Source organism: Triplophysa rosa, linkage group LG1, assembly GCF_024868665.1.
Source record: "Triplophysa rosa linkage group LG1, Trosa_1v2, whole genome shotgun sequence".
Lineage (NCBI taxonomy): Eukaryota > Metazoa > Chordata > Actinopteri > Cypriniformes > Nemacheilidae > Triplophysa > Triplophysa rosa.
The window spans coordinates 1,051,530-1,074,195 of record NC_079890.1 but is presented as its reverse complement, the minus strand read 5'-3'; the positions used below and the strand labels follow the sequence as shown (position 1 = coordinate 1,074,195).

General features: G+C 37.0%; 1 protein-coding gene across 1 annotated transcript; it reads left to right on the top strand.

Moving 5' to 3' along the window:
- The first annotated feature begins 1,109 nt into the window (after window positions 1–1,109).
- Window positions 1,110–20,959, top strand: vax2 (ventral anterior homeobox 2). Its single transcript, XM_057339690.1, has 3 exons — window positions 1,110–1,853; window positions 4,875–5,062; window positions 17,845–20,959. Exons 1-3 carry the CDS (start codon window positions 1,604–1,606, stop codon window positions 18,337–18,339), a joined length of 933 nt encoding a protein of 310 aa, XP_057195673.1. The 5' UTR covers window positions 1,110–1,603; the 3' UTR covers window positions 18,340–20,959.
- Window positions 20,960–22,666: the final 1,707 nt, after the last annotated feature.

Sequence of the window (22,666 nt, the reverse complement as noted above, 5' to 3'; positions counted from 1 at the left end):
AATTCAATGATGAGATGAACACCTGCGGGTTGTGAGGTAAATAGGCTACAAATACAAAACGAGTCGAACGTTTGGACACACCTACTTAAAAACAGAGAAACCATCATGGTTATATTATTACATTGTGAGTGACCCCCCCAAAACTACACCATGTTTATTATGTTCCCCTCACGAGAATTAACCATGTTTTTTTTTTTGTGGTAAAAGTGTACAACCGTTTTTGGTGCATTGATTGATTACTATAACCACGGTTATACTACAGTAGCCTACCCATGTTTTTTAAAACCAAGGTTATTTTGGGGTAGCCATAGTTTTACTACAGTAACCATGGTTTGTTTTGTTTTAACTGTAGTAAAATCTTTTTTTTTTTGCGTAAAGCCGTGGTTATTTTCCATAAGGGTCAGTTTATTGTTAAATATTGGAAGGTACTCTTTGCATATTAGCTTGTCATTCTTTCAACAAACGTAATGTGTGTCGATACATCTGAAACGAGCTCAATCTTTTTCCTTTATCTGCTCCGTACCGACCATAAAACAATGCTTTTAGCAACTTGACTTTACAGCTAATTTTCGCAGGAATAACATATCTTACATGGGAAAATGCATTTCGAAATATCAAGAAATCTAAATAAATGATTTCCCACAAATAAACAGAGGTTAGCATTTACGCATCGGCAAGAGGCAAAACAAAGCAGCTGGCCTACCTCTTTTCCTTAAAAAATCACATTCGCTGTTGAATTCATACTTATGCTTTAAGCATAACGTGGTCGAAACAATTCCAGAAGCAAACAAAACAAACTTCGTCTGCAATCTTGCTGAGATTCATCTGACCGCTACAGCGTTTAAACTTCCTCGTGCTCGCACCCGTCTCTGTTGGCCAATCAACGAAAGAATCACAACCCGGAAGTGACGCCAATGCCTTTTTTGGCATAGTACGCTCACTTGACGGCAAATACAGACACTGCGGTTTATTCATTTGCGAAGAAAATGGCAAACGTATTTATCATTTAATTTACTTTTGATAATAGCATGTTTTGAGTGAACCCCTCCTCCTGCAGAAATACCGAATCCTCAGTTTTTTAGGCGTCTGTAATATTAGGCTACAGCTCGGCAGCCCAGAGCAGCAACGAAAAACCGAGCAGTCAACGAGTAAATTGACTACTGAAGTGATGCGATAAAAAGGGAAAGCTGCCTGTGCTCGATGCTCGCTGTGGAATTATTCATACGTGGTTAAGCAGTGAAGCGCCTCCCAGTCCCTCGGTCATAGATCCTGGTGCATATATGCAGAATGCATTTTGGCTTGAGGACGATCCTATAGCTAAGGAGGGTCCTTCCACTCGCCCATAGGGCTCCCTCAACCGGAACCCCCTTCCCTTTTCTAGCCTATAGATCTCTCTGCACCTGTATGGATGTCGGATCCCGGATCATGCTCAAACACTTGGGCATCAACTCGGTTCGGTCGTTGGACTCTGTGGTTGGATTGTAATTATATCCTGTTTTTGAGAGTAATCCCAGATTTTTAAAGGAGACAGAATTTACGTTCGTAAACGTAAAGAAAGCTCACGAAAACTTAGTGTGCAGAAAGAAAAGTTGAATATAATTATATGTTTGATCAAACCACGAGTATGGGCGATGGAATCGCCGAGGACCGAAACCATTGTGGATCCGATTCGTTGTGCCGTGATCGAGGCAGAGACTCTAAATGCCGGACCGATGTGGGTAACCGATCACCTGGTCAGATCTCTAGCGACACTCCGGGCACATCGGCGTCCACACCGACTTCATCCAGCGAGGATGGACACGATAAACTTTTAGGAGTCGATCCCGACTACTGTCGAAGGATTCTGGTCAGAGGTGAGTGAAAGTCAATAGAGAATAGAGTCAGTGTTTTACTCCAATAAAATGTTTACTGCTGTTTTATTAACCACTTCTCTTTTAAAATAGTCAATGTGTTTAGGGGAAACGAAAATGGAATACATTATTACTGTCAGTGTGCTTTTCCTGTGATGATTATAATTAAAAAGGCCATATAAAGATTATTAGCTACAAATTCGAATTCCACATATTTTATAGAAACATTCACACAGAATCTGATGAATCTGAATCTGACCAAACAATGCCTATAATATACTAAAAACACACAATTCTGTGCATTATTTGAAAATAAATGTCCAAGATCGTAAACATAAAGAAGTGGGTAAATTAGTTTAAAAGGCCGCGTAAACCATAAATTTAAATGCGCTCAATTTTTAAAAATATTGAAAGGTATTATGAATATCATACAAACTTCTGGCTTTAAGCTATCAGAGCGTTTAGCTCAGTTTGTTGGAATATTTAGTCTACAGTATATATATATATATATATATATATATGTGTGTGTGTGTCAGGAAACATCAGGGCTAAAAAAATGAAAGCTACGTTTCTCTTAAAAAAAGCTTACGTTCTTTGAAATTCAATACATTGGGCAATATCTAAATATTTGTAATAAGATCTGTATTGTAAACATTTTTATTGTACAGAAAGTGTTATTTACAGAATAAAGATAAAAGGTTTTTATTCTTTCTGAAAACGAATTTGCAATAGCTAAAAAACGGTTTACAAAATAAATAAACAAATAATAGGAAGTTAACGTTAATAAATAAAAAAGAATGCAAATCCAAATATGAATTCGTAATTTTAGATAATGTTTAATGACTTACACCTGAAGACCATCAAATGAAACTTAGTAAAATGAACCGTTTTGTTAAACCCCCCAAATGATTAAGGTAGCGTTTATTATGCTTTTCTGTTGTGTTCCTGAAGAAAGACAAAATATATTTAGAGCATAGCCTATTATTCTAATATTGCCCTCAGTGTATTTTACTTACTGTCAACATGGATTACATATGAAGAGTTTGGTTCCAAAATGAGAACTCCGTTCTTAAGTTTTTTTATTGTGCGTTCCAATTAATATCAATCAATCTTCAGTTGGTTTGTTTTGATTTAAGTCATAATAACTAAAACAATACAGCTAACTAACATAATAAAAAACATGATTTTTGATTTTTTTTAAAACGAAGTTCTCATTTTGGAACCAAACTCTTCATATATACACACATATATAATTTACCACATGCATTTTCAGTTATTTAATGAAATTGCATAAGAGGAACGTCAATCTTAAATTTTCGAGGTAAATTTGGAAAACTCTTTTGCCTTTATGTACTTAAAGTGTTGACTGAATTACCGGCATATGTACAAGATGATAGGCCTACCTACATTCGCGCATGCACAGAAATGTCTTTATTAATGGTTGCGTGGTGTCGATGAATGGTAGAGGCAGTCATTTGGACTGTGAGAGGTTTTGGCGTGGATCGGCTAAGCCCACAATCCCCGGTGTCACTATTTGTTTTTAAAGCTGTCGATTGCGTCGGATCCCTCGTGAGCAGCCGGGGTCAGTGAAGGGTCAGCAAGTCTGTGTTATGGGCCGATGGGCTATACCGTCGATTTAAAACTGGGGAAAATCGATTCTTAAAGATACCGCCATATACACACTAGTGCTTCATATTTATAAATACCAGTAAAGGCAATGTAATATTACACGTAACCCAACCGATATATTACTGAATTTGGGTTGTCAGGCAGACACCTAGATAGGTGGAGCTATGACCGACGTCATCAAAAATATGAATACTGCACTACGTCATTTAGACAAACGGAGCCAATTAAACTCATTCTAATAATATTACGTCAGTGCTTGATATCGTTTAACAACAGTCGTTTAGCAGTTGTGAAAATGAAAAAAAAACGATCGATTTAGGTGTATTAGGTGTCTTGAGCTTAAGTCAAATTATGTACATTTATTTTTCAGTCATTTTTAACATTGTAATGCTACTACAGTTTGTATGACTAATGTTTGTTTACCTTAATAACCAATAAATAGGATGTGCATAGGTTCTGGTGAGCGTGTTCATCACATGGATGGGGTGTGCATCGCTTGGCTGAAATGCAGTTTTTTTAAATCAATGATTAACAAATAACTGGTATTTTATATGAGTTTATAGATGAGAAATTCCCAGTTGTGGAGGCACCCCTTTAAATAGCCTAAAAAGACGTTATTTCATACTGGAAGTCTGCTGAACATATAGCATTCACAAACACTTTCTAATATGGGATTGAATTTAAATTAGCAAAGCATTTTAGATATGTATTTATATTATACCAAGTTTAATATCCAAGACATTATCTGGCGGGTTTACTTGATCATTTGGTCTGGGCAAATATAAAATAAGATTTATACAAATAAGATATTATTACTTAGATTTTTCAGTCATGATTTAAATTACAAATGTGTCATGTTGATTGAACTAATCATCTACTGTAATTGTCGACAAATATAATTCTTTCTTTGGTCTGCTTGGATAAACATGAAGGTAAATATTATGATTTTATCCAATGCGCCAACAAAAATATTTTGTTTGTAGAATTAAAATGTTTGTCGTATTGAACAATTGAACACAATGTAATATTGTTACAAAACGCAATATTGAAGCTTAAATCACCCGTTTTAAGTCACCCATTTTACATTGCTCAAAGTTATGGCTTTTTACAAAGGAATATACAGCAGTCTATGCTGTATTACACCCAGGCGGTTGTTATTGCAAAAACAAAAAAATCAGGTAATCAAGTCTTCTTTATTAGACCTGTTGTTAAACTGTAAAAAAACTTGTAAGAAAAAAATATGAATAATGCAGTCGGAGTATGCTTCAAAAAAATATTATATACATATTAAAAACCAATATCCAACAAAGGGTTTTCTAAGGTACATGCTGAAAGAGAGAGCATTATAATTCATCAGAAAAGTTACTTATTTGTTCTTTTGTGTGTCTTAAACAGACGCCAAGGGCACTATTCGGGAGATTGTTTTGCCCAAAGGTCTGGACCTGGACCGGCCGAAGCGCACACGCACCTCCTTCACAGCGGAGCAGCTGTACCGTCTCGAGCTCGAGTTCCAGCGCTGTCAGTACGTGGTGGGGCGCGAGCGCACTGAGCTCGCCAGACAGCTGAACCTCTCAGAAACTCAGGTATCATTTCGGTCCATTTATTTTTAGTTTAACTATTTAGAAATCTTTTTTATTTAAATATATTTTATATACATGTTAGTCACCAATACTCCCTTTTAAATAAAGACGCTGTGCAGTTGAAGAACCAATTTTGGTCCCCCAAAGAACCTTTCAGTCAAAACTTCCTCTAAGAAGAATTTCTTTCGTACGTTTTAATAGTCCTTTAATAAACCTACAAAAACACTTTAGTGCAACAAACTTTCAGTGAATGTAAAAAAGTTACAGCCCGACCAAAAACCTTTAGGGAGCCTTTGTAGTGTAGCCTAATGTGTTTGTTAGATAACAATAATGCGTTTTGTTGTTCTTATCTGATTATTTAGCATGGTTCATTGTTAATTTCTTTCAGACATCATCATATGTGTGTTATCGATTTATCAAGCATTTCCTTACATTTGTCTCTGTAGAATTGTCGTATAGGGCGCTGGGTGTTGTGTGTAGGGTAGTTGCATGTGTTTGTGTATCTGTAGCAATCTATTATAAATACAATAATATACAGATTGGCTCTAAATCGTCTCGGGATGCTGTCTGTATTACTGCATTAGCGTAAAAGTAGCATTTTTCAAATGGTCCTTATTTTTTTCATCTTCACACAAACGCGTAATTGTGGATTATGTAAATATTTTACGTGCTGTTCATGAAAAAGAAAGAGACACAACAAACACGATTTTACTTGACCGAACGTAATTTGAAATGTTAGAAGCATTAAAGAAGTCAATGCAAGATAAATATTTCTGTTTAAAATCCCAGCGATGTCCTAATTTATTTCGAGATTTGTCCATTTGAAACGAGCTGACAGATAAATAAAGGAATAATGTGTGTTTTTGGCAGAAGGAACAGCAACAGATTACAGTCAAGTTGGTGTAGCAAAGTGGCAAAAATATAACGAATGTATAGACGTCAAATCATGCGTGAGAGTTCTCCAGCTTTTGTCAGCAAATGCTGCATGTCAGCCTGCATTGTTATGGACACAATGCTCATAATTAGTATTCACACAGTGGGCGTTAGTGGGCGGGGCTTTCCTTTATCATGACGTGAAGAAATAAAGACCCGGACATCAGGGACATGTCATTTACGGACGGTCAGTTGGTTACTTCTTCAAGTCGTTGTCGCGATTTGTTTACAAGTTTGATCAATTGCTTAGATGTTAGGTTCATGTAGAAATGTCTCAGAAATACAGAATATCATACAGAGAGAAGAATGCAAGCCCATCTTATAAATTTCGTTTCATATAGTCTGATGCACAATATTAGGGTGGACAGGCAAAATAATAAACACCCGTTTCTTAAAACTCAAAATTTAGTTCAATACATACATTTCTATTACTTAAAATGATTTTGTAATTTCAAAGCAATTTCATTTCGTTAGAAAGTGGGCTCTTCCTGAACCAACAGAAAGGTGTTGGAAAACAGATGGAGGATACCATATTTATTTTATTGTGAATCATCACCTGAACAGATAAACTGACCTCATTCAATAACGCAAATTGTTTTTGCAGCAGTTTAGAAAATGGTTTTAAAAGTGGAGGATTTAATAAAGCCTAATAGAGCCATTTCATGAGCTACACGTGTTTGTATATGTGGCAGACACACACACGCACGCACGCACGCACCCACGCACGCACGCACGCACGCACGCACGCACGCACCCACGCAAGCACGCACGCACGCACGCACGCACACACACACACGTCTGGTTTACTATCTCCGTGGGGACAGTCCATAGGCGTAATGTTTTTATACTGTACAAACGTGACGTGGAACATGATCTTTACTTAATATCCTAATGATTTTTGGCATAAAAGAAAAATCGATAATTTTGACCCACACAATGTATTTTTGTCTTTTACTAAAAATGTTTCTGTGCTACTTAAGACTGGTTTTGTGATCCAGGGTCACTGTATATTCTATCCCCTATCCCTAACCCAACCCCTAAACCTAAAGATCATAGAACACTTTTTGCAATTTTAGATTTTTAAAAAATATTGTTGTGTACAATTTATTAGCTTTTGTGCCCATGAGGACCTCAATTTTGGTCCCCACAGTGACACGAGTCCCCATGTGTTGGTGTGTATTCAGGTTTAGGTCCTCACCGGGATATACAAACATGAACACACACACACAAAGTTTTACCTTAAACCAAACAAGCATCTTTTGTTTTTCGTGTAAAATGGTACATGTATGCGTTTTAATCTACTTAAGATACGGCTAATGACAATTGGTGCCTTAAGTTTCTCTTGGAGGAAGATTGTTTAAAGGTATACGACACTAGGGGCGCCATGTTGAGTTCAGTATTGATGTAGAAAATACCAAATGAACACGCTTAAGCCTTGTCATTTTCCATCTCAAAGAACGGGATTCTCTGTTTGTTAAGCAGATAAGTGAGAAAGATAATAAAAGTAATTATAGCCTAGTACAGTTTTGATAAGTTATGATTAAAAGTCCAAAACATGGCCTAGTAGTGATTTTGAAAACATTAATTCATTAAATTAATTAATTAAACTAAAATAAGGCCAAACAATGTTAATACTTTGATCCAGCAAAAATACGTTTTTGTAGCCTAATATTGAGTAAATGACATCTGTTGAGTAAACAAGAAAACATGGAAAAGCTAGCATTGTTGACCGTAAAGTTTATACAATGTTTTTTTGATTAATTATTTCATTTTCATCTCTTTTACTGTTTAATTATTATTACTGTTATTATCATTGTTAACTTTTTTTAATCGTCGGCTGGACATTTTTAGAGGGACCCAAGGAAAATCTACGCGGAATGTTCCAGTTCCTAGGTGCCTTTCCACACAATAGAACAGTCTTTGGCTTTTTTATTGAGGATATTATTCAGATACAGAAACCGGTAATAATTCGTACCGTTATTATTGACGTTTTTTCTTATGAATTTATATCCTTCTTTTTTCTGTTACAGCAAAATTACATAGGCCTATTGTAAATGCGTGTACATTTTTGCAATGTACATTGTAATGAAATTTAATATAACCCTTTTACAACTATGTTTAAATGACGCGAAAAGCTTTATTGAAGATAGGACTCTTTCACTGGCCATGGAGGTTTACAGGGTTTACGCGATCTTCTGCGATCAATTGGCGTACTGTGAACGATTTCTATGTGAACGTCTTGATTTTGTGCAAAAACACGTCTCCACACACTTCCTACCCATTTTAAGAATCTTGCATTAAAAAAAAAAGACAACCCCAAACGCGTTCTGGCAGCTTAAAGTGAATAGCCTAATGGGAAACTCAGATGGAAAGTAACGAACGCTCATAGCATTTTGTTTAGGTGTGGCATAGTTATGCGTTCTGTAGGCTATGTGGGGTATAGACCACTTAGCAGGATGTAAAGACCAGAGGCACTTCCGGTTTGTACATACATAATTAAGTATTTATATATAACCTACAAATGTTCTGTTGGTTTTATTTTGTTTTATTTGTGTATAGCGTCAAAAAACTGAAACTGCTAGTTCTTCTGGACCAGCGTTGTTTACGTCATCCGATGTGGTCTATACCTGGCAACCACGTTTCGAAACGTGCAAATAGGTTTTTTTTGCCTCTGGTTATATTGTGTGTGGCATTAAACTGTCATTTAACACCAACAAGGTATTTGACAACTCTTTAGCAGAGATTTTAAATACTATTAAAAATAATATAAATAATAAAATAAAATGTAATTAACCTAAATGATAAATAGACAAAATCCTTTGATTTGAGTCAAAACTCACTTTTCACCCAAATCCCACATTTTTCCATATTTTTTGCGACAAGTTGTTTATTAAGCTTGAACTACAACTAACAGAACGTAACGAAACAGAACGTAATATTAATTACAAAACACCAATGATTCGTTTCCTTAAATGTATTTTCTTTTTGAACAGACGTTGATAAACTGTGAAACAAAAATGCCAAATGTCTAAAATCAGGCATTCAATCAATCGTGTTCAATAGCACAAAGTGCTTTTCCATTTTCATCTTGATGAAATTGCTTTTAAAATTTACATGTATAACTCGGATTGCTAATGCTCATTCATATTCATTGAACCTCGTAGAATTTCCGCGGCTCACAACTGTCCACAAAATGTAAAAATGTACAATGAAGACCCGAGTTGGAGAACTAAATTTATTATTTTACTTTATTCCAGCCATTTGTGTACACGTTTTTCTCTCTATATACACAATTTAAAATGTAGCTGCAAATAAAGAATGCACTCTCCTGCAATGAAGTGTTGGTGGTCGTATTTAGTCTGGATCATGCAAGCGTCGTCTTGTAAAAAAAAGCCTAATATTTTTCGTGTCTTGACTTTTATTTGTGTAATTTTGAATTTCGTTTGAGTTGCTATAAAGGTGCCATAAAACAAACGCGTATTGGCACCAATACCAATGAAATGGGCCTCACAAATGATAAGAAGTAGCTATTAGGATTATGTCAAATTGATTTATTCTAACTCAATTTCTTATGCCGTTTTTAATTTTCTTTAACAAGTGGTGAGCAATGAATAAAGCTCAAACAAAAATCACAATATGTCGTCATGATATAATCTCATTAAATAATAGTGAAATATTGTGGTCAATAATATCAGAATGTCGTCGTGTTTTTTTCTCCTGTGATAATAATAATATAATAGAGTTGTGTATATTTTGCGAGGGATCAAAATGTGTGAAGTTGTTGTTTTGGACGAAACTGTTTATTTTCGACACCTTAAGTGATAGGAAGGCTATTGTGAGAAAGAACTGTGAAATCTGTGAAAAGGCATTACTTGATCTCAAATTTAAAAAATGATGGAAAGCCTTAAAACTCTATGCAGTCGTAGATAATTATTAAATGTTTTATATTACAGAGCATTAATCGACTAGAGAGATTGTTCAAATGTAGAACGTGTTCAAATCATGTTTTAAACCTAATTTACTTTTCACCATTGTTACCCACAAATCCCCCCAACCCCAGTAAAGAAAAAACAATCCTGCTTTTCCTAACATTTATAACTCGTGAAACGTCAATGTAATCATCCATCCATTTATTTATTTTGCGTCTGCATTGTTGAATCATCACATTTTTCGAAATAGTTTGGAATACCATGTAAATGTGCTATATGAATGGCCTATGGAAATAATTCAATCAAATCTGATACATGACTGTACCATGAATAGCACGCTACTTTTAGGGACTTTAGTACACGTTGAAATCGGATTGAGGGAACATAACATGCACGTGAATGTAAATGATTCAAATGACCCTGATAAATGTAAAGGTGTTTGCGATGATTAAACGGTTCCGTTGACTCTAAAGAAGCTGTAAAAGAGCGAGGGCTCACGTTAGTCAAGCGTAAACGAACAAAACATTCCCTATTTGTTTCCATTAAAATACGGGTTGCCCCCTCAGGTCTCATCCCCAGCAGGTGGCTCCCCGCTCCAGCGTAACAGAGCGGGGTACCCAAACTTCACCTGACGTCATCGAGCACATACGCTTTATGCCCTACCAACCTGAGATGTGTTGTCAACACACTGAATCTTCAGGCCTTTATTCAGAGCTATACTTACACTTTTATCCTCTTTTCAGTCGAGTCACTGATTTTATCTTTCATATGAGCATGCACGAACTCCACTTGCACGAGCGCTTTAAATGATTGACTTAAATTTTCTGTGTAAATTTGCGCAAAATGTGCACAGATTTTTTAAAAGTAAATTTTACCCCAAAAAAGCTGTGTGCAAAAACTTGACACAAAAAATAAGTACAATTATTTACTTTAGAAAAACTGTGTAAGAAAAACTTTCAATTTTTTTGTGTAAAATGTATTAAAAAAACTTGTTTACAAAAAAGTTAAGTAAATCCTATAGTTGTCTTTGTTTTGATCAACTTTCTCTTGCTCAAGGACAAAGTGGTCGATGCTTGCCAATAAATGCCTTTGCCTTGACAATGAGCTTAAATCGCATTCAGACTGTTAAAGAATGGGCAATGATCAGTGTTTGCCAACTTGGGAGTAATGAATGCACACACATGTTAACCTTGACTTAGGTTTAAGCTTGTATGGACTGAGATAGCATAGAGATTAATCATTAAAAATCAAGTCACGTATCGATTAAATTGATGGTGTAAACCGAATTTGAGCATGTGTGAATAGTTTGCATGGTCATGTGACGTGTGTGTGGCATATTTAACACATTGCGCCATTCTGTTGCAAAACTGTAGGAAGTTTCTGTTTGTAACTATGTAGTCTAGCTACCGGCTGTTGAACTCTTGTTTATAATGTTGTGTTAGACGTATATTGTCAAAAGTGAAGATCACTTGACTAAAATGTCCCTCATAATCTTTTATGAATCCTTTGGTCTGAAGACACATGCTTTGGAATTACTAAAACCATTAGTATGCCAATATTCCAATTACTTTCTTTACAAAAGTAAAACTTTAGACGTTTTGAAATAAGTGACTTGGACTGAATAGGTAACTAAAGAAGCTCAGAATAGATTTCACAGTGTGAGACCTTGAAAAACATATATTTTTATTAGGGCTGTCAAAAGATTAATCGCGATTAATCACATCCAGAATAAAAGTTTGTGTTTACATAATATTTATCTGTTTACTGTGCATAATAATTTTGTATTTATTAACACATACACATCCATGCATATATTTAAGAAAAATCTAAATATTAATAAACATTTATATATAATTTATATATCAATTATTGGTAAATATAAATAAATGCATGTAAATATTTCCTAAATATGTATTCATGTGTATGTGTTTGTATTTATAAATGCAAAATTATTATGCACAGTAAACAGATAAATATTATGTAAACACAAACTTTTATTCTGGATGCGATTAATCGCGATTCATCTTTTGACAGCCCTAATTTTTATACGTTACAGGCAAAGCGCATGTCAAAAATGTAGGTTTTTAAGTAGAATTAAAGTGTCATTTCAACTTGTTGAGTTGGTGTAACTTGAATAATAAGCCTAACTTATCTGGATGAGGTGAAATAATGTAAACATTTACATTAAAATGACAAAATGTGAAATGATTCCATTGATTTGTGAAACCAAATTGATTGAACTGACGTTTTACAGTATAGTTTTAATATTTTAGTTTATGTATATATATATATATATATATATATATATATATATATATTTTTTTTTTTTAAATGTGAAAAAAGAATAGGTGAAACCAAACTTTTGACCAGTGACGGATAGGCAGACGGCGCTTGTGACCTAACTGTTGCTTTTGTTGTGCATTGTTCTTTACTGCAGCCAGACAGCAAGTCTGAATCAGACACGTGCGATGAGAGGATGACTGGAAACTGTGAAAGGCCCTAAAAAAAATGAAAGAACCTAAAACACAAGAGTTTGACAAATACAGAGACTTCAGTCAGTCTGAAGGAGAAGACTGATTATTGTGTTATAATAGTGTGACCGAAAGGCAGATATTTCACAATAATATCCACTTCTTTTTAGTGCTAAACTGAAAACACTTTCCTTTATAATCTAAACTAATAAAGGTAAAATGACTGTAACATTTAGGCTTTATATGGCCGTAGTTACAGTTATTATTACCGTAAGGGTTTATTAGATATTTTGTTACATATAACTGGCTATAAAAATGAACATAATTGTTTTCTGTGTTATCAGATAAAATGTTTGATTTCACTGATGTGTACAAATTATAGATATAAATACTGAATAAAATGAAATGAACTCGACTCGATGATTTTCAGAAAAAACAGCTCTTTATGCTTGTGTTGATGGTGAAGTGATGGGTAAATCCACACGGAGTTGAAAAACTTTAGCGAACAACTTCATCTCAAATGATGATGCATTGGCGTTCAGGGTGTTGGGACGCGACCTAAATACAGCCATCTCGAGGCTCCAGAATATCCTAGAAACTCGAACTCTTGGGGCAGTAAGCAGTCACCTTACATTCCCGGACCGTGTTACCACTAGGGGCTCTTCAGTTCCGCGCTGGTTGAATCCATTACGACGGCAAACCTAATTGCCTGATCACATTTGCACACGAGCCGCGCGCTAGAGCTGGAGGATGGGAACTAATAATAGTCCGAGTGCTTTTGCCGTAAGGAGGATTATAGAGCCGTGTCTACCAGCCATGCGGTAAGACTGGGTTGTTGACCCCTGGATGAACCTGCGCGGGCATGTGTTTCGACAAAACCAGGGCTAAGGGCAGAGGGTTATGAAGGTAAACGACGGGTAGAATGATGAAGTCAAGAAGAGGAGAGTCGTGTTTAAATGAGATGATGCTGGGCATGTAATGATGTACAGGAATAATCCGAACTGTGCCATGATGGTATAGTACATCATCCGTGGATGTAAAAAATAAAATGACTTAAAAGTCAAATCTTTGCTATCTATGGATGATTTTAAAGAAAGTGTCTTATAAAGGGGGAGAAAACAGGTTCCATCTCCTCTGGTTTGGGTGACATCAAACAAACATCAACCACTTTCAACTGCCGACGTTTTGTAACTATTTTAGTAATTCTCACAATTTTGTGCAAGTAAATCATACAAAACCGTAATTATTAGCAAAAGCCCACCTCTAAACCTTATCACTGCGTTGAAAATGAATTGGACTAAAACGAACAAATGACGAATTCACAAATTCATACGAATTTACCACCTCATATAATATTTAACAGCCAAAATCTCATGGCAATTTCTAAATGTGTGAGACCCCTGAGACATTTAGAAATAAAAAAGTACATTTCCAGTTCATTCAGTTCATACAAATACGTTGTAATTTTATGGAATTTTACAGTTTTATTTGACAGAATTCTCAGATTTTTTAAAATGCGGTAAAAATGCGACTGAAAACTTTACAGAACTCACTTTGCAAAAAATGTTATTTTACTTTATTTTTCTGGCCGCAATGTTACCCGTTTTTTTACAGTTATTTTTACAGTATACTTTTAATTGTACATTTTATGGATTTAAAAAAAATCCCGCACAAATCTGATAATGGGTCGACACTTTATTTTAAATGTGAGATCTGTAACTATATGTTACAGAATGCACGCACAACACCTAACATGCGTACATGCGTTCCCTTCACGCCATATGTCACGACATACGTGCCGAGAGAGTTTGTAAAGACATCGACTCAGGCATCGGCTAAATGAAAACTCCTGTAAAGATGCGTGAGATTAATGAGGCACAAGCTCTTTAAAGAGGAGGAGGAGGAGGTACCTTCATCAGATAACCTTCGTTGTTTTTCACGTTATTATCACATGTGTGGGATCAACAGGGCAGTTAAAGGACAGTTTGGCTTGTGGATGAGGTCAATGAAAGTGTCAGAAAGATCAGCGTGTGCCTCGATAGAGGTTTTACCTGCATAAACGATTAGAGTTTAGAGACCATTAGTGGCATGTTTTAATGTAGTGGAATGCCATACACAGATGGTGCTGATGCAGAAAGCGCAGGAAGATAATGTTTAAAGAGCTGCTGAAACGCCAGACCATGGGATGACTTCACTGCTGCCTTTAGAAGGATGTTTTCAAAGTTGTTAAATAGTCACAATTTAATGCTTACGTATAGCACTGAATTGTTTAGTGAACTGTGAGATACCACAAGGGACCTACTTCCCTTAAAAAAACAGTAAAAGTATAGTAAACATAGTTTTATTATAATAAAAATGTAGTAACTAAGGTTTTTGGCTGATTGATTAACCTTTATTACCATCGTTTAAACATGGTATCGTTTAATACCAAAAGAGTTAAGCTATGGTTACTATAATAAGATTATAGAAAATTTGTGGTTACTGTGGTTTTATTATGTACAGTAAAAATATCGTCACCGTCCTTCCGAAACCTCGGAAACCCCAAATTCACAGATTTTTCAGGAAATTATTTTTTTTATTATTTGTCTATTTAAAGTATTTTGAAATGATCAATTTTGAAAAAAAAAGTTGTTTCAGTGTTCACAGGTTTGGTGGACTCGCGTAAAAATTGAAGTTAAAAAGTACTTAAAGGTCCAGTGTGTCATTTTTTGGAGGATCTAAATGACAGAAATGCAATATAATATCCATAATTATGTGTTCAAAGGTGTGCAAAGACCTTACATAATGAAGTGTTCTGTTACCTTAGAATGAGGTATTTCTATCTACATATCTACAAATCTCTCTTTCTCTCTCTCTCTCTCTCTGTCACTTTTTCTCTCTGTTGAGAAGTCTTTAGTGAGTTGGTGGTTTGTTCGGACAGTATTCAAGTCATTTCCCGTTTTCGTTGAGAGACCGATGTCTGACAAGTTGGAATATAAGAGGATGTTCTGCTCTCTAGTGAAGTGTAGTGTTGATTTATAGTATGTTTAGTGGAGTATGCTGAAAGTGGAGTGGACTGAGATGCCGTGGGCCAGGGAGCAAATCCAGGTCACTCAGATCCTGTGTTTAGTAATCTGTGCCCCAGCTATGAACCCTCGATCTTATTAACAGGGATTTCATTCCAATAGTCTAGATGTACAATGGAGGAGATTTGCTCTCGCCTTTCTCTCCTCAAATCCCATATTTTCACTTACTTTTTAAATTTATTCTCTGAAAAGACTCTATAAAGCTCAACGCTTTTCTCGGGCAGAGTTCTGTGATGTGAAAAGTGTACAAACGTAGAAAAACGTACGCGTGAGGCTTTTGCACAGATATACAGTAGAGAATGAGATGCATGATAAAAAATTAAAGCTATAAAAGAATACAAGATGAGATCATATAGATGCATGCATTCGGCCATCTGGATTAATAGGTGTTTGGGATCTCATCTCAATCTCATTTTCCTCACACCAATGGTCACGCCGGGTCCATGATCTCAGTGGTACAGACACCAGCTTGATAAACTGGTGTTTGGTTAGGCTCCTGTTCAGATATAAGAGACTTGCTGGGTTTGTAATGGTTTTCAAGTTTTCCATGTGTTTATAAAAGACATTTTTTATTGTGTGATTGAATTGTCATGGATGTTTACATTACACGTCAACAATAAAGACCTCATGGTTAAGCCTTGAGAATAATGTTCGAACACTTTGGTCATATTCATTTGTAGAAGCACCGAAACACTGTTCAGACACTGTTTACAAAACACACATTCCTGGTCATATTGTGGCACTTGCCATTTTGTCTGAAGTTACAAATCTTCAGGAATTTTTGTCACAGATCTTCAGGAATACCAAAGTTACAACATTTTGATGACAAGTTTGTATCGTTACTGTAATTACGAGACGACGACCCGTGATGTTCCACTCGGACATGTTCAAGTCATTATCAAGAATAATCAGTTGTTTCATTGACAACACACTGTATTTTTTGTTTGTTCATGTTAATTTAACATTTAAACATTCGTCTCAATTGACAAAAGACATTCTATGAATTTTTAAACTAAACTTATCTGCGTTTTACTGTTGTAATTTGGTGCCAATTTGAACGTTTTCGCATGACTTCACTGTGGTCCATGTCAGAGCTTTTGGAAAATTTAGACTTTGCGTTATTACGACAAGCACAGAAATACTCTTTACAAGTCAGAATCTCATGATTTTTGTAATTCTGACATGGCATGAACACAACATAAGGTCGCGTTGGTTTTGAACCAACCATGGTATTCAAGGCAGGGACTTGTCTTCCAAAATCAACTTCTCCTTCACAGAATGCCTAATTTTCACAATCCAATCAATTCCTAATTAAGCAATCAAGTCCCACTGGCATTTTGTTTCCAAATGAGTTTTTTCCACAAATACAGGGGTGGAGTAAGGGGGTGGACGGTTAGGACGATTCTAAGGGCCCACGCACTTTTGGGGGCCTCTGTGGGGGTTCCGTGCCGAACGGACCTGGGAACGAGGTGGAAAACACGATCGTGGACTGACTGAGGGGGATCCCCAGAACGCCATCGCGGGGCCCAGAGTAAATTTACACTGGGCCCAGAATACCTAGCAGCGCCTCTGCATAAATGTACCCAATTATAGAAAGAAAAATCAACTGTGAATGTTAATTCACGTTGACCCTCCACTATCATTCTTAAACAAAAAGAGAGAAATAATCTGTCCAGGCGTCTGAAGCATTTGCCATATAATGGACGTACAGAACACTAGTCAGAAAAATCATTTATGTGAGCAGATCCAAAAGCTGAGAAAAGTGGCACAGGTGTTCTTAGATCAGACAAGTGTTAAGTGCTTCGCTCGATGGCCATGGTTAGTGCCCTAAGTGAGACTGGAACCTCAATCATGCCGTGTTTCAAAGCTATAAACATTAAAAGTGAGAAAATGAGTGTGAATGTGCTCTTTTGGGACCTTACGATGTGTTGATGCATTTGCGTGCATGCACACAGTTGTAAATGGGTCTCTGTCGCTGGCCTTCCTCGTGGTCCCCAGGGTTGGGCGTAGCAGCAGGTGACAGAATAAAACTCCGGTCAGGATCAGATGAATTTTTCATAGGCCTAACTTTCTCTCTGTTTATGAGCGGATCTTGATTTCGACCCGCCGTCAACCCTCGGAACATGCATTAAAGTAGCGCTGTATCAATTAAACATGGAGGACGAGGACATGCAGAGTTCAGTGAACTTTTTATCCCGAGGTCTGCACGTTTCATTTCAGAGCACGCTTCGCTTATGATGGCCTGTCATTGTAAAGGTTGACACTTTGTGGTGCTTGCAAGGGCACATTAATGGACACCAATGACTAACCTTTAGGGCACAGAATTCTTTTTTGGAATTGTAGCAGTAAGTTTGGTTTCACTTACATTTTTCAATGTTGTTCCACAGGTGAAAGTGTGGTTTCAAAACCGCCGCACCAAACAGAAGAAGGACCAGACCAAGGACACGGACAAGCGGATGTCGTCCACCTCTGAATCGCTCGCTACGTGCAACATTCTGCGCCTCCTGGAGCAAGGGCGACTCCTGTCCGTCACGGCCCCTCCACCCAATCCGTTGTTGGCACACCCCCACCCAGGCAATGGCTCTCTCCTCGGAAGCCCATCTGTGTCCACTTCCTCCGGGGTGAGTAGCACCACCACACCGCCCGGGGCCGTGGCGGGTGGCGGTGGGACGTTTGGACTGTCGCTGTCTTCGTTGGGGGGCACTCCGCCTTCGCCGCACCTGGGGTTACCACCTCCCTCGCTTTGCTTTACCATGCCTCTTTTGGGCGGTGCCCATCACGAACTGCCTTCCGGATATGGGTGCGGGTCGTCAGCGTTTGAGCCCTACACAAGGATAGAGAGGAAAGATGGGGAGCTAGGTGGTAAGAAGACGGTTTCCTAAAAGCGTTCCCTCCCGTCGGCATCTGCCTGTCTCAGGGGTCTCACCTGTGCCGTGATCAGCCAGTTGTTGTTGGATAGCGCGCTAGTTTGCGAAAGCTCCAACAAACAGAGATTGAAAGACGTTGACAAGTCTTCATTTTTTAAATCGGATTCGTCCTGCTCTTGCGCTAGTGCCTACAACCAAATGTGTGGAAACGGCCAGTTAGACTCCATCTTTCGTGTGGAGCGTTGTGAGAGTTGAAGGATGATGCCTTGTAATTTAGCATCACTCCATTTAGTATACCTGACTGGAAGTCTCGTTCACACAACTACACTGTTTCCTTCCATTTTGAAGTGTGGCGCAGAAAGCAAATTCGTCGGAAAAATCTATGTTACTGTAAAAGTTGAAATGATTTAAGTTATCCGAATGGGTGTTTAAAAAAAATGAAAATGGACGAAAAAAATGATGTCAATGTTCTGTTTGACCCTTCCTTGTGATGCGTGTTCATGCTGCTCTAAATGGGAGAGGTTTTTGTCTATATTACTGTGTGTCCTTATGAAAGTGTAAGCGCACAGAAAGCACTGACAAACTTTCATTCTCACCGGAGATTGGTGATGGTAGACAAACCATCAAATCAGTTCCACGAAAGTTCAGGAGTAGTGAATCTTGATCCATTTAGAGCCGTCGGCAGCTTTAATACGTAAATGTGCTACCCATAAATTAATATAAATCTAATGAATCTGTTTAATGAATATATATTATAAATGTGTTTCTTGTCAAGGCCAGACCCGTTTAAAATGTCTTTATAGTCTCTTCATAGCAAATTCAGTTTGAGGCACGTTGCACATGTCGCTCTCATTGGCTCAGAAACCTGTTTGTCACCAGTTAACCTGACATTCCCTAATGTAATTGACACAAACGGCTCATAACATTGACTTCCGAGAAGGACTTCCAGTCGTTTTGAGTCATTCAGCAGCAGTTTTCAACATCTTTATGCTAAATGAATGACTGAACATGCATTGAATCAGTTCCACGGGCTCGTAGAATACATTATACTCGCCATTCAGTGCAGCCATACGGTTTCTTTCAAAACATTTCCAATTTTGCATTCATCAGACGCTTTTATCTAAACTGATTTAAAGTGCATTCAAACTACACATTTGATTTGATCAGTTTGTGTGTTGCCTGGGATTTGAAATGCTTTCTATGCAGATAGGATGTGATTTTGTCTATTTGTTTTAGGAACAAACCTTTTGCGTTCTCCTGTCGGTTTGAGTTAAGGATGATCATCGTCCTTGGTAAAGTTGTTGGGTTAGTTTGGTGCTGATTTACGACCGTAGTCGTAAATGACTGTAGTTTTACTGTACGACTCAATCTGCGGTCTTTCTGTACCTTGAACCCGATGCACTTTAGGTTCTTTGTCTTCTGCCAGCACAAGCGCATGCTACCATACATATCAACTAGTTTTTTGACAGTTTTTGCTGCTTGAAAGAAAGTCAAATGCTGCGTCCCAATTCGCCTACTTACGCTTCGCCCTTAAAGTGCATACTGTTTTGTTATGTAAAAGAATATAAGTAGTGTATTCTTCTCATTTTCAGTAAATGAAAGCATACTCACTTTATACTGCATACTACAATCTGGGACGTACTTATTGTAATTTCAGAAACTATTTAGGATGGCTAACTGTATGTGAATTTGGACGCGGGGAAAGACATTTTTAAAGTGTGTTTAGGTTATGCTACATTGATTCAATGAAAAAATAGCTCATGCTTGTAGTGTTCTGCACTCCGAGGTGTAGTAGACGTGTGACAACAGCATCGCCAAATGAAATGACTGAAATTATGATGCCACAAAATAAAAAACGGTCGAGACAATGCGAGTCTGTCAGCTGCTCGAAACAACATTTTGAAAGCGCCGCAGATCCACTTGTACACCGACCTGACAGCGACATAAACATTGTACTTTTTGTAATACTGGAACAATACTCTGCTAGTACTTCCGGGGAAGAAAAACGCTTGAAAATGGTTTTGGTTTTCACTGCAAGCCTGTGCTGAATAGTGTCATTACGGTGGTTATTTTCTATTACAATTCAGTTTGAATAGCTATTTAAACCCAATTGGATTACTGAAATTTACCAATGCCGAGTCAAACACACTTTACACCTTTCAACATGTTTTTTTTGACATTGCCACAGACATGATTGTAAACCATTTCACTGTAACGTCAGTTTACTGTTTGTGTGGCATTTGTTTGCTCTCACGTCCACGTTGCCTTGCATTTTTAAAAGGGTCAGTGGTCAAAGATTACGTGTGAGAAAGCCATAAGCTGTTTTTTTTTGCGTGTCAGAAGCTAATATGAAAAGAAATCATGGCACCAGCTCCTAACAAATAAAGAAAACACTTAAACAGTATGTACATATTTGATGATTCTTTGCACAGTGTTTTCATGTTGTATTATGTGATCTTGAAAAAAATGAATGGAAAAATGATAAATGCTTTACAATTCTTGGTCTCATTAACTATTTGCACTTATTTAAGAAAAGTTTCTTTGTGTTCTGTGGCAAAACAGCCTTTCTCATTGTTGGGCTAAAAAAGCCGACATATTGTACAAATATGTACATGTGTTTTTATTCATATGCATATAAATATATGTCTACGTACTTCTCTCTCTCTCCTGTGTTTTTCTTATGACCTTCCAGATGATGATAATTCGCTCTTACACAAAATCCCTCCAGTCTTCATAAAAACCAGACATTGCCGTATTTATTACGGTCATAGACATGATTTAAGTGAGGGTTTTGATTGATTTCTAATGTTGAGATTCGCACAAGACCCTCCGTGTCCTTTAACAATTTAAGTATATATTTTTTGTAGGTTAAAAATGCATTCTTTTGATATTCTGAAGAACAGACTTGTCGAAGTAGAGGTGTATCCTGTTCTTCTAGATGAAAACCTTCAGCCCTGTCTCGAGCCGATGGGGCGGCACATTTATTTTTTAGGAAACTGTGGACCACATGTGTAGTTCCCCCTCTCTCTCTCCTGTGCTGCTCCGGGACAATCAACTCCAGGGTGCCAATTAAAATGACTGGCATCTTTTCTTCATGGGGGTGGACGGAGGGGGGGCATTAAGACTGGATGGGTGGCCTGATAGAAATGATGGGGCAGCAACAGTTTTTTCAGTCATATTAAATACTTTCCTTTTTGAATACTAGTCCAGTACAATAAAATAAAAACAAAAAAAGTAAAATAATAGTAAAAAAATTAAGAAATTGTATAAAATAGAACAAATTGTATAACATACAATAAGTAGTATAAAATAAAATAAAATAAACTGTATGAAATAAAGTATATTCTTATTCAGGTTGGTCTTGGTTTTCCTTAAAACAAGATGTTCAGTTAAGAAACAACATAAGCATTCATGTCTAAAAAAAGCTGCTTTTTAAATGAAATTCTTTTTACAAAAAACAAAGCAAAATTCAATTAGATTTCTCCGGAATCCAGACATATATTTTCTTAAGAATGATCATGTTGTAATGATGTTCAGATAATTATACTGGAAAACTAAGAAAGTGAGTTTTTTTTGCATCGCTTGCTCACTAAAAAAGTGAATAGAAATGACTCTATTAAAGGAATAACTTTGTGGGCTTCCATATGTGACGCTTTCAAATCCTGGTGTCACAAGAATGGACAATGCTCATTTAATGAAGTCTGACCGAAGAATTTCTCATGTTTTTCCGCTCATCTTTGAGGTCGACCTTCTGCGTAAGACTTTGTTTGATTTGTGTGAGTGTGTCGCCTTGGCTTAGACGACACATTTCACCAGACACACAAGTCTGGCCTAACGTTAACTTCCGATCTGTGTTTGGTTAGAACATCATTTACTTTATATTAATTGTATTAAATCAAAACTACTCAACTGGGCCACACACCGATTGTTTAGGTTGTTGCCGCTGAAACCGTCTATAAAAATCATATGAAAGTTTTATGTAAAGAAGACCCCAAAATTCTCGTTCTCTGGCTTTGCTCTAGCATCTCTGTTTTGTGTACCCGATAACACAGCATTGTGTTACAACACACATGTATACCTTTAGCAAAGTGTTACAATAATGTTAATAAGAACAATCATCAGAATGACTCAAACGATATCTTGGCGAAACAAAAAGCCCCATTAAACGAACTCCATCCATCGAGACAACAAGTGCACTTCTGGCCACCCGCGTAACCCCCTCGGCCCTGGAGCTTTTAAGCACGCATCACTGTACCGCCGGCACCCTCCCTTTACCCTCGCCGATTCTTTTCTCTCTCAATACCTTCCTCTTTCTCCAGTGACCCTGCAGGAGGTTACATCG

What these genes read in the sequence shown, in the direction of transcription:
- vax2 (XM_057339690.1), top strand. Translation starts at nt 1,604, where the DNA reads ATGTTTGATCAAACCACGAGTATGGGCGATGGAATCGCCGAGGACCGA. An exon ending in TCGAAGGATTCTGGTCAGAG is followed by an intron (nt 1,854 to 4,874) that starts GTGAGTGAAAGT and finishes TGTCTTAAACAG; the next exon opens with ACGCCAAGGGCACTATTCGG. An exon ending in TGAACCTCTCAGAAACTCAG is followed by an intron (nt 5,063 to 17,844) that starts GTATCATTTCGG and finishes GTTGTTCCACAG; the next exon opens with GTGAAAGTGTGGTTTCAAAA.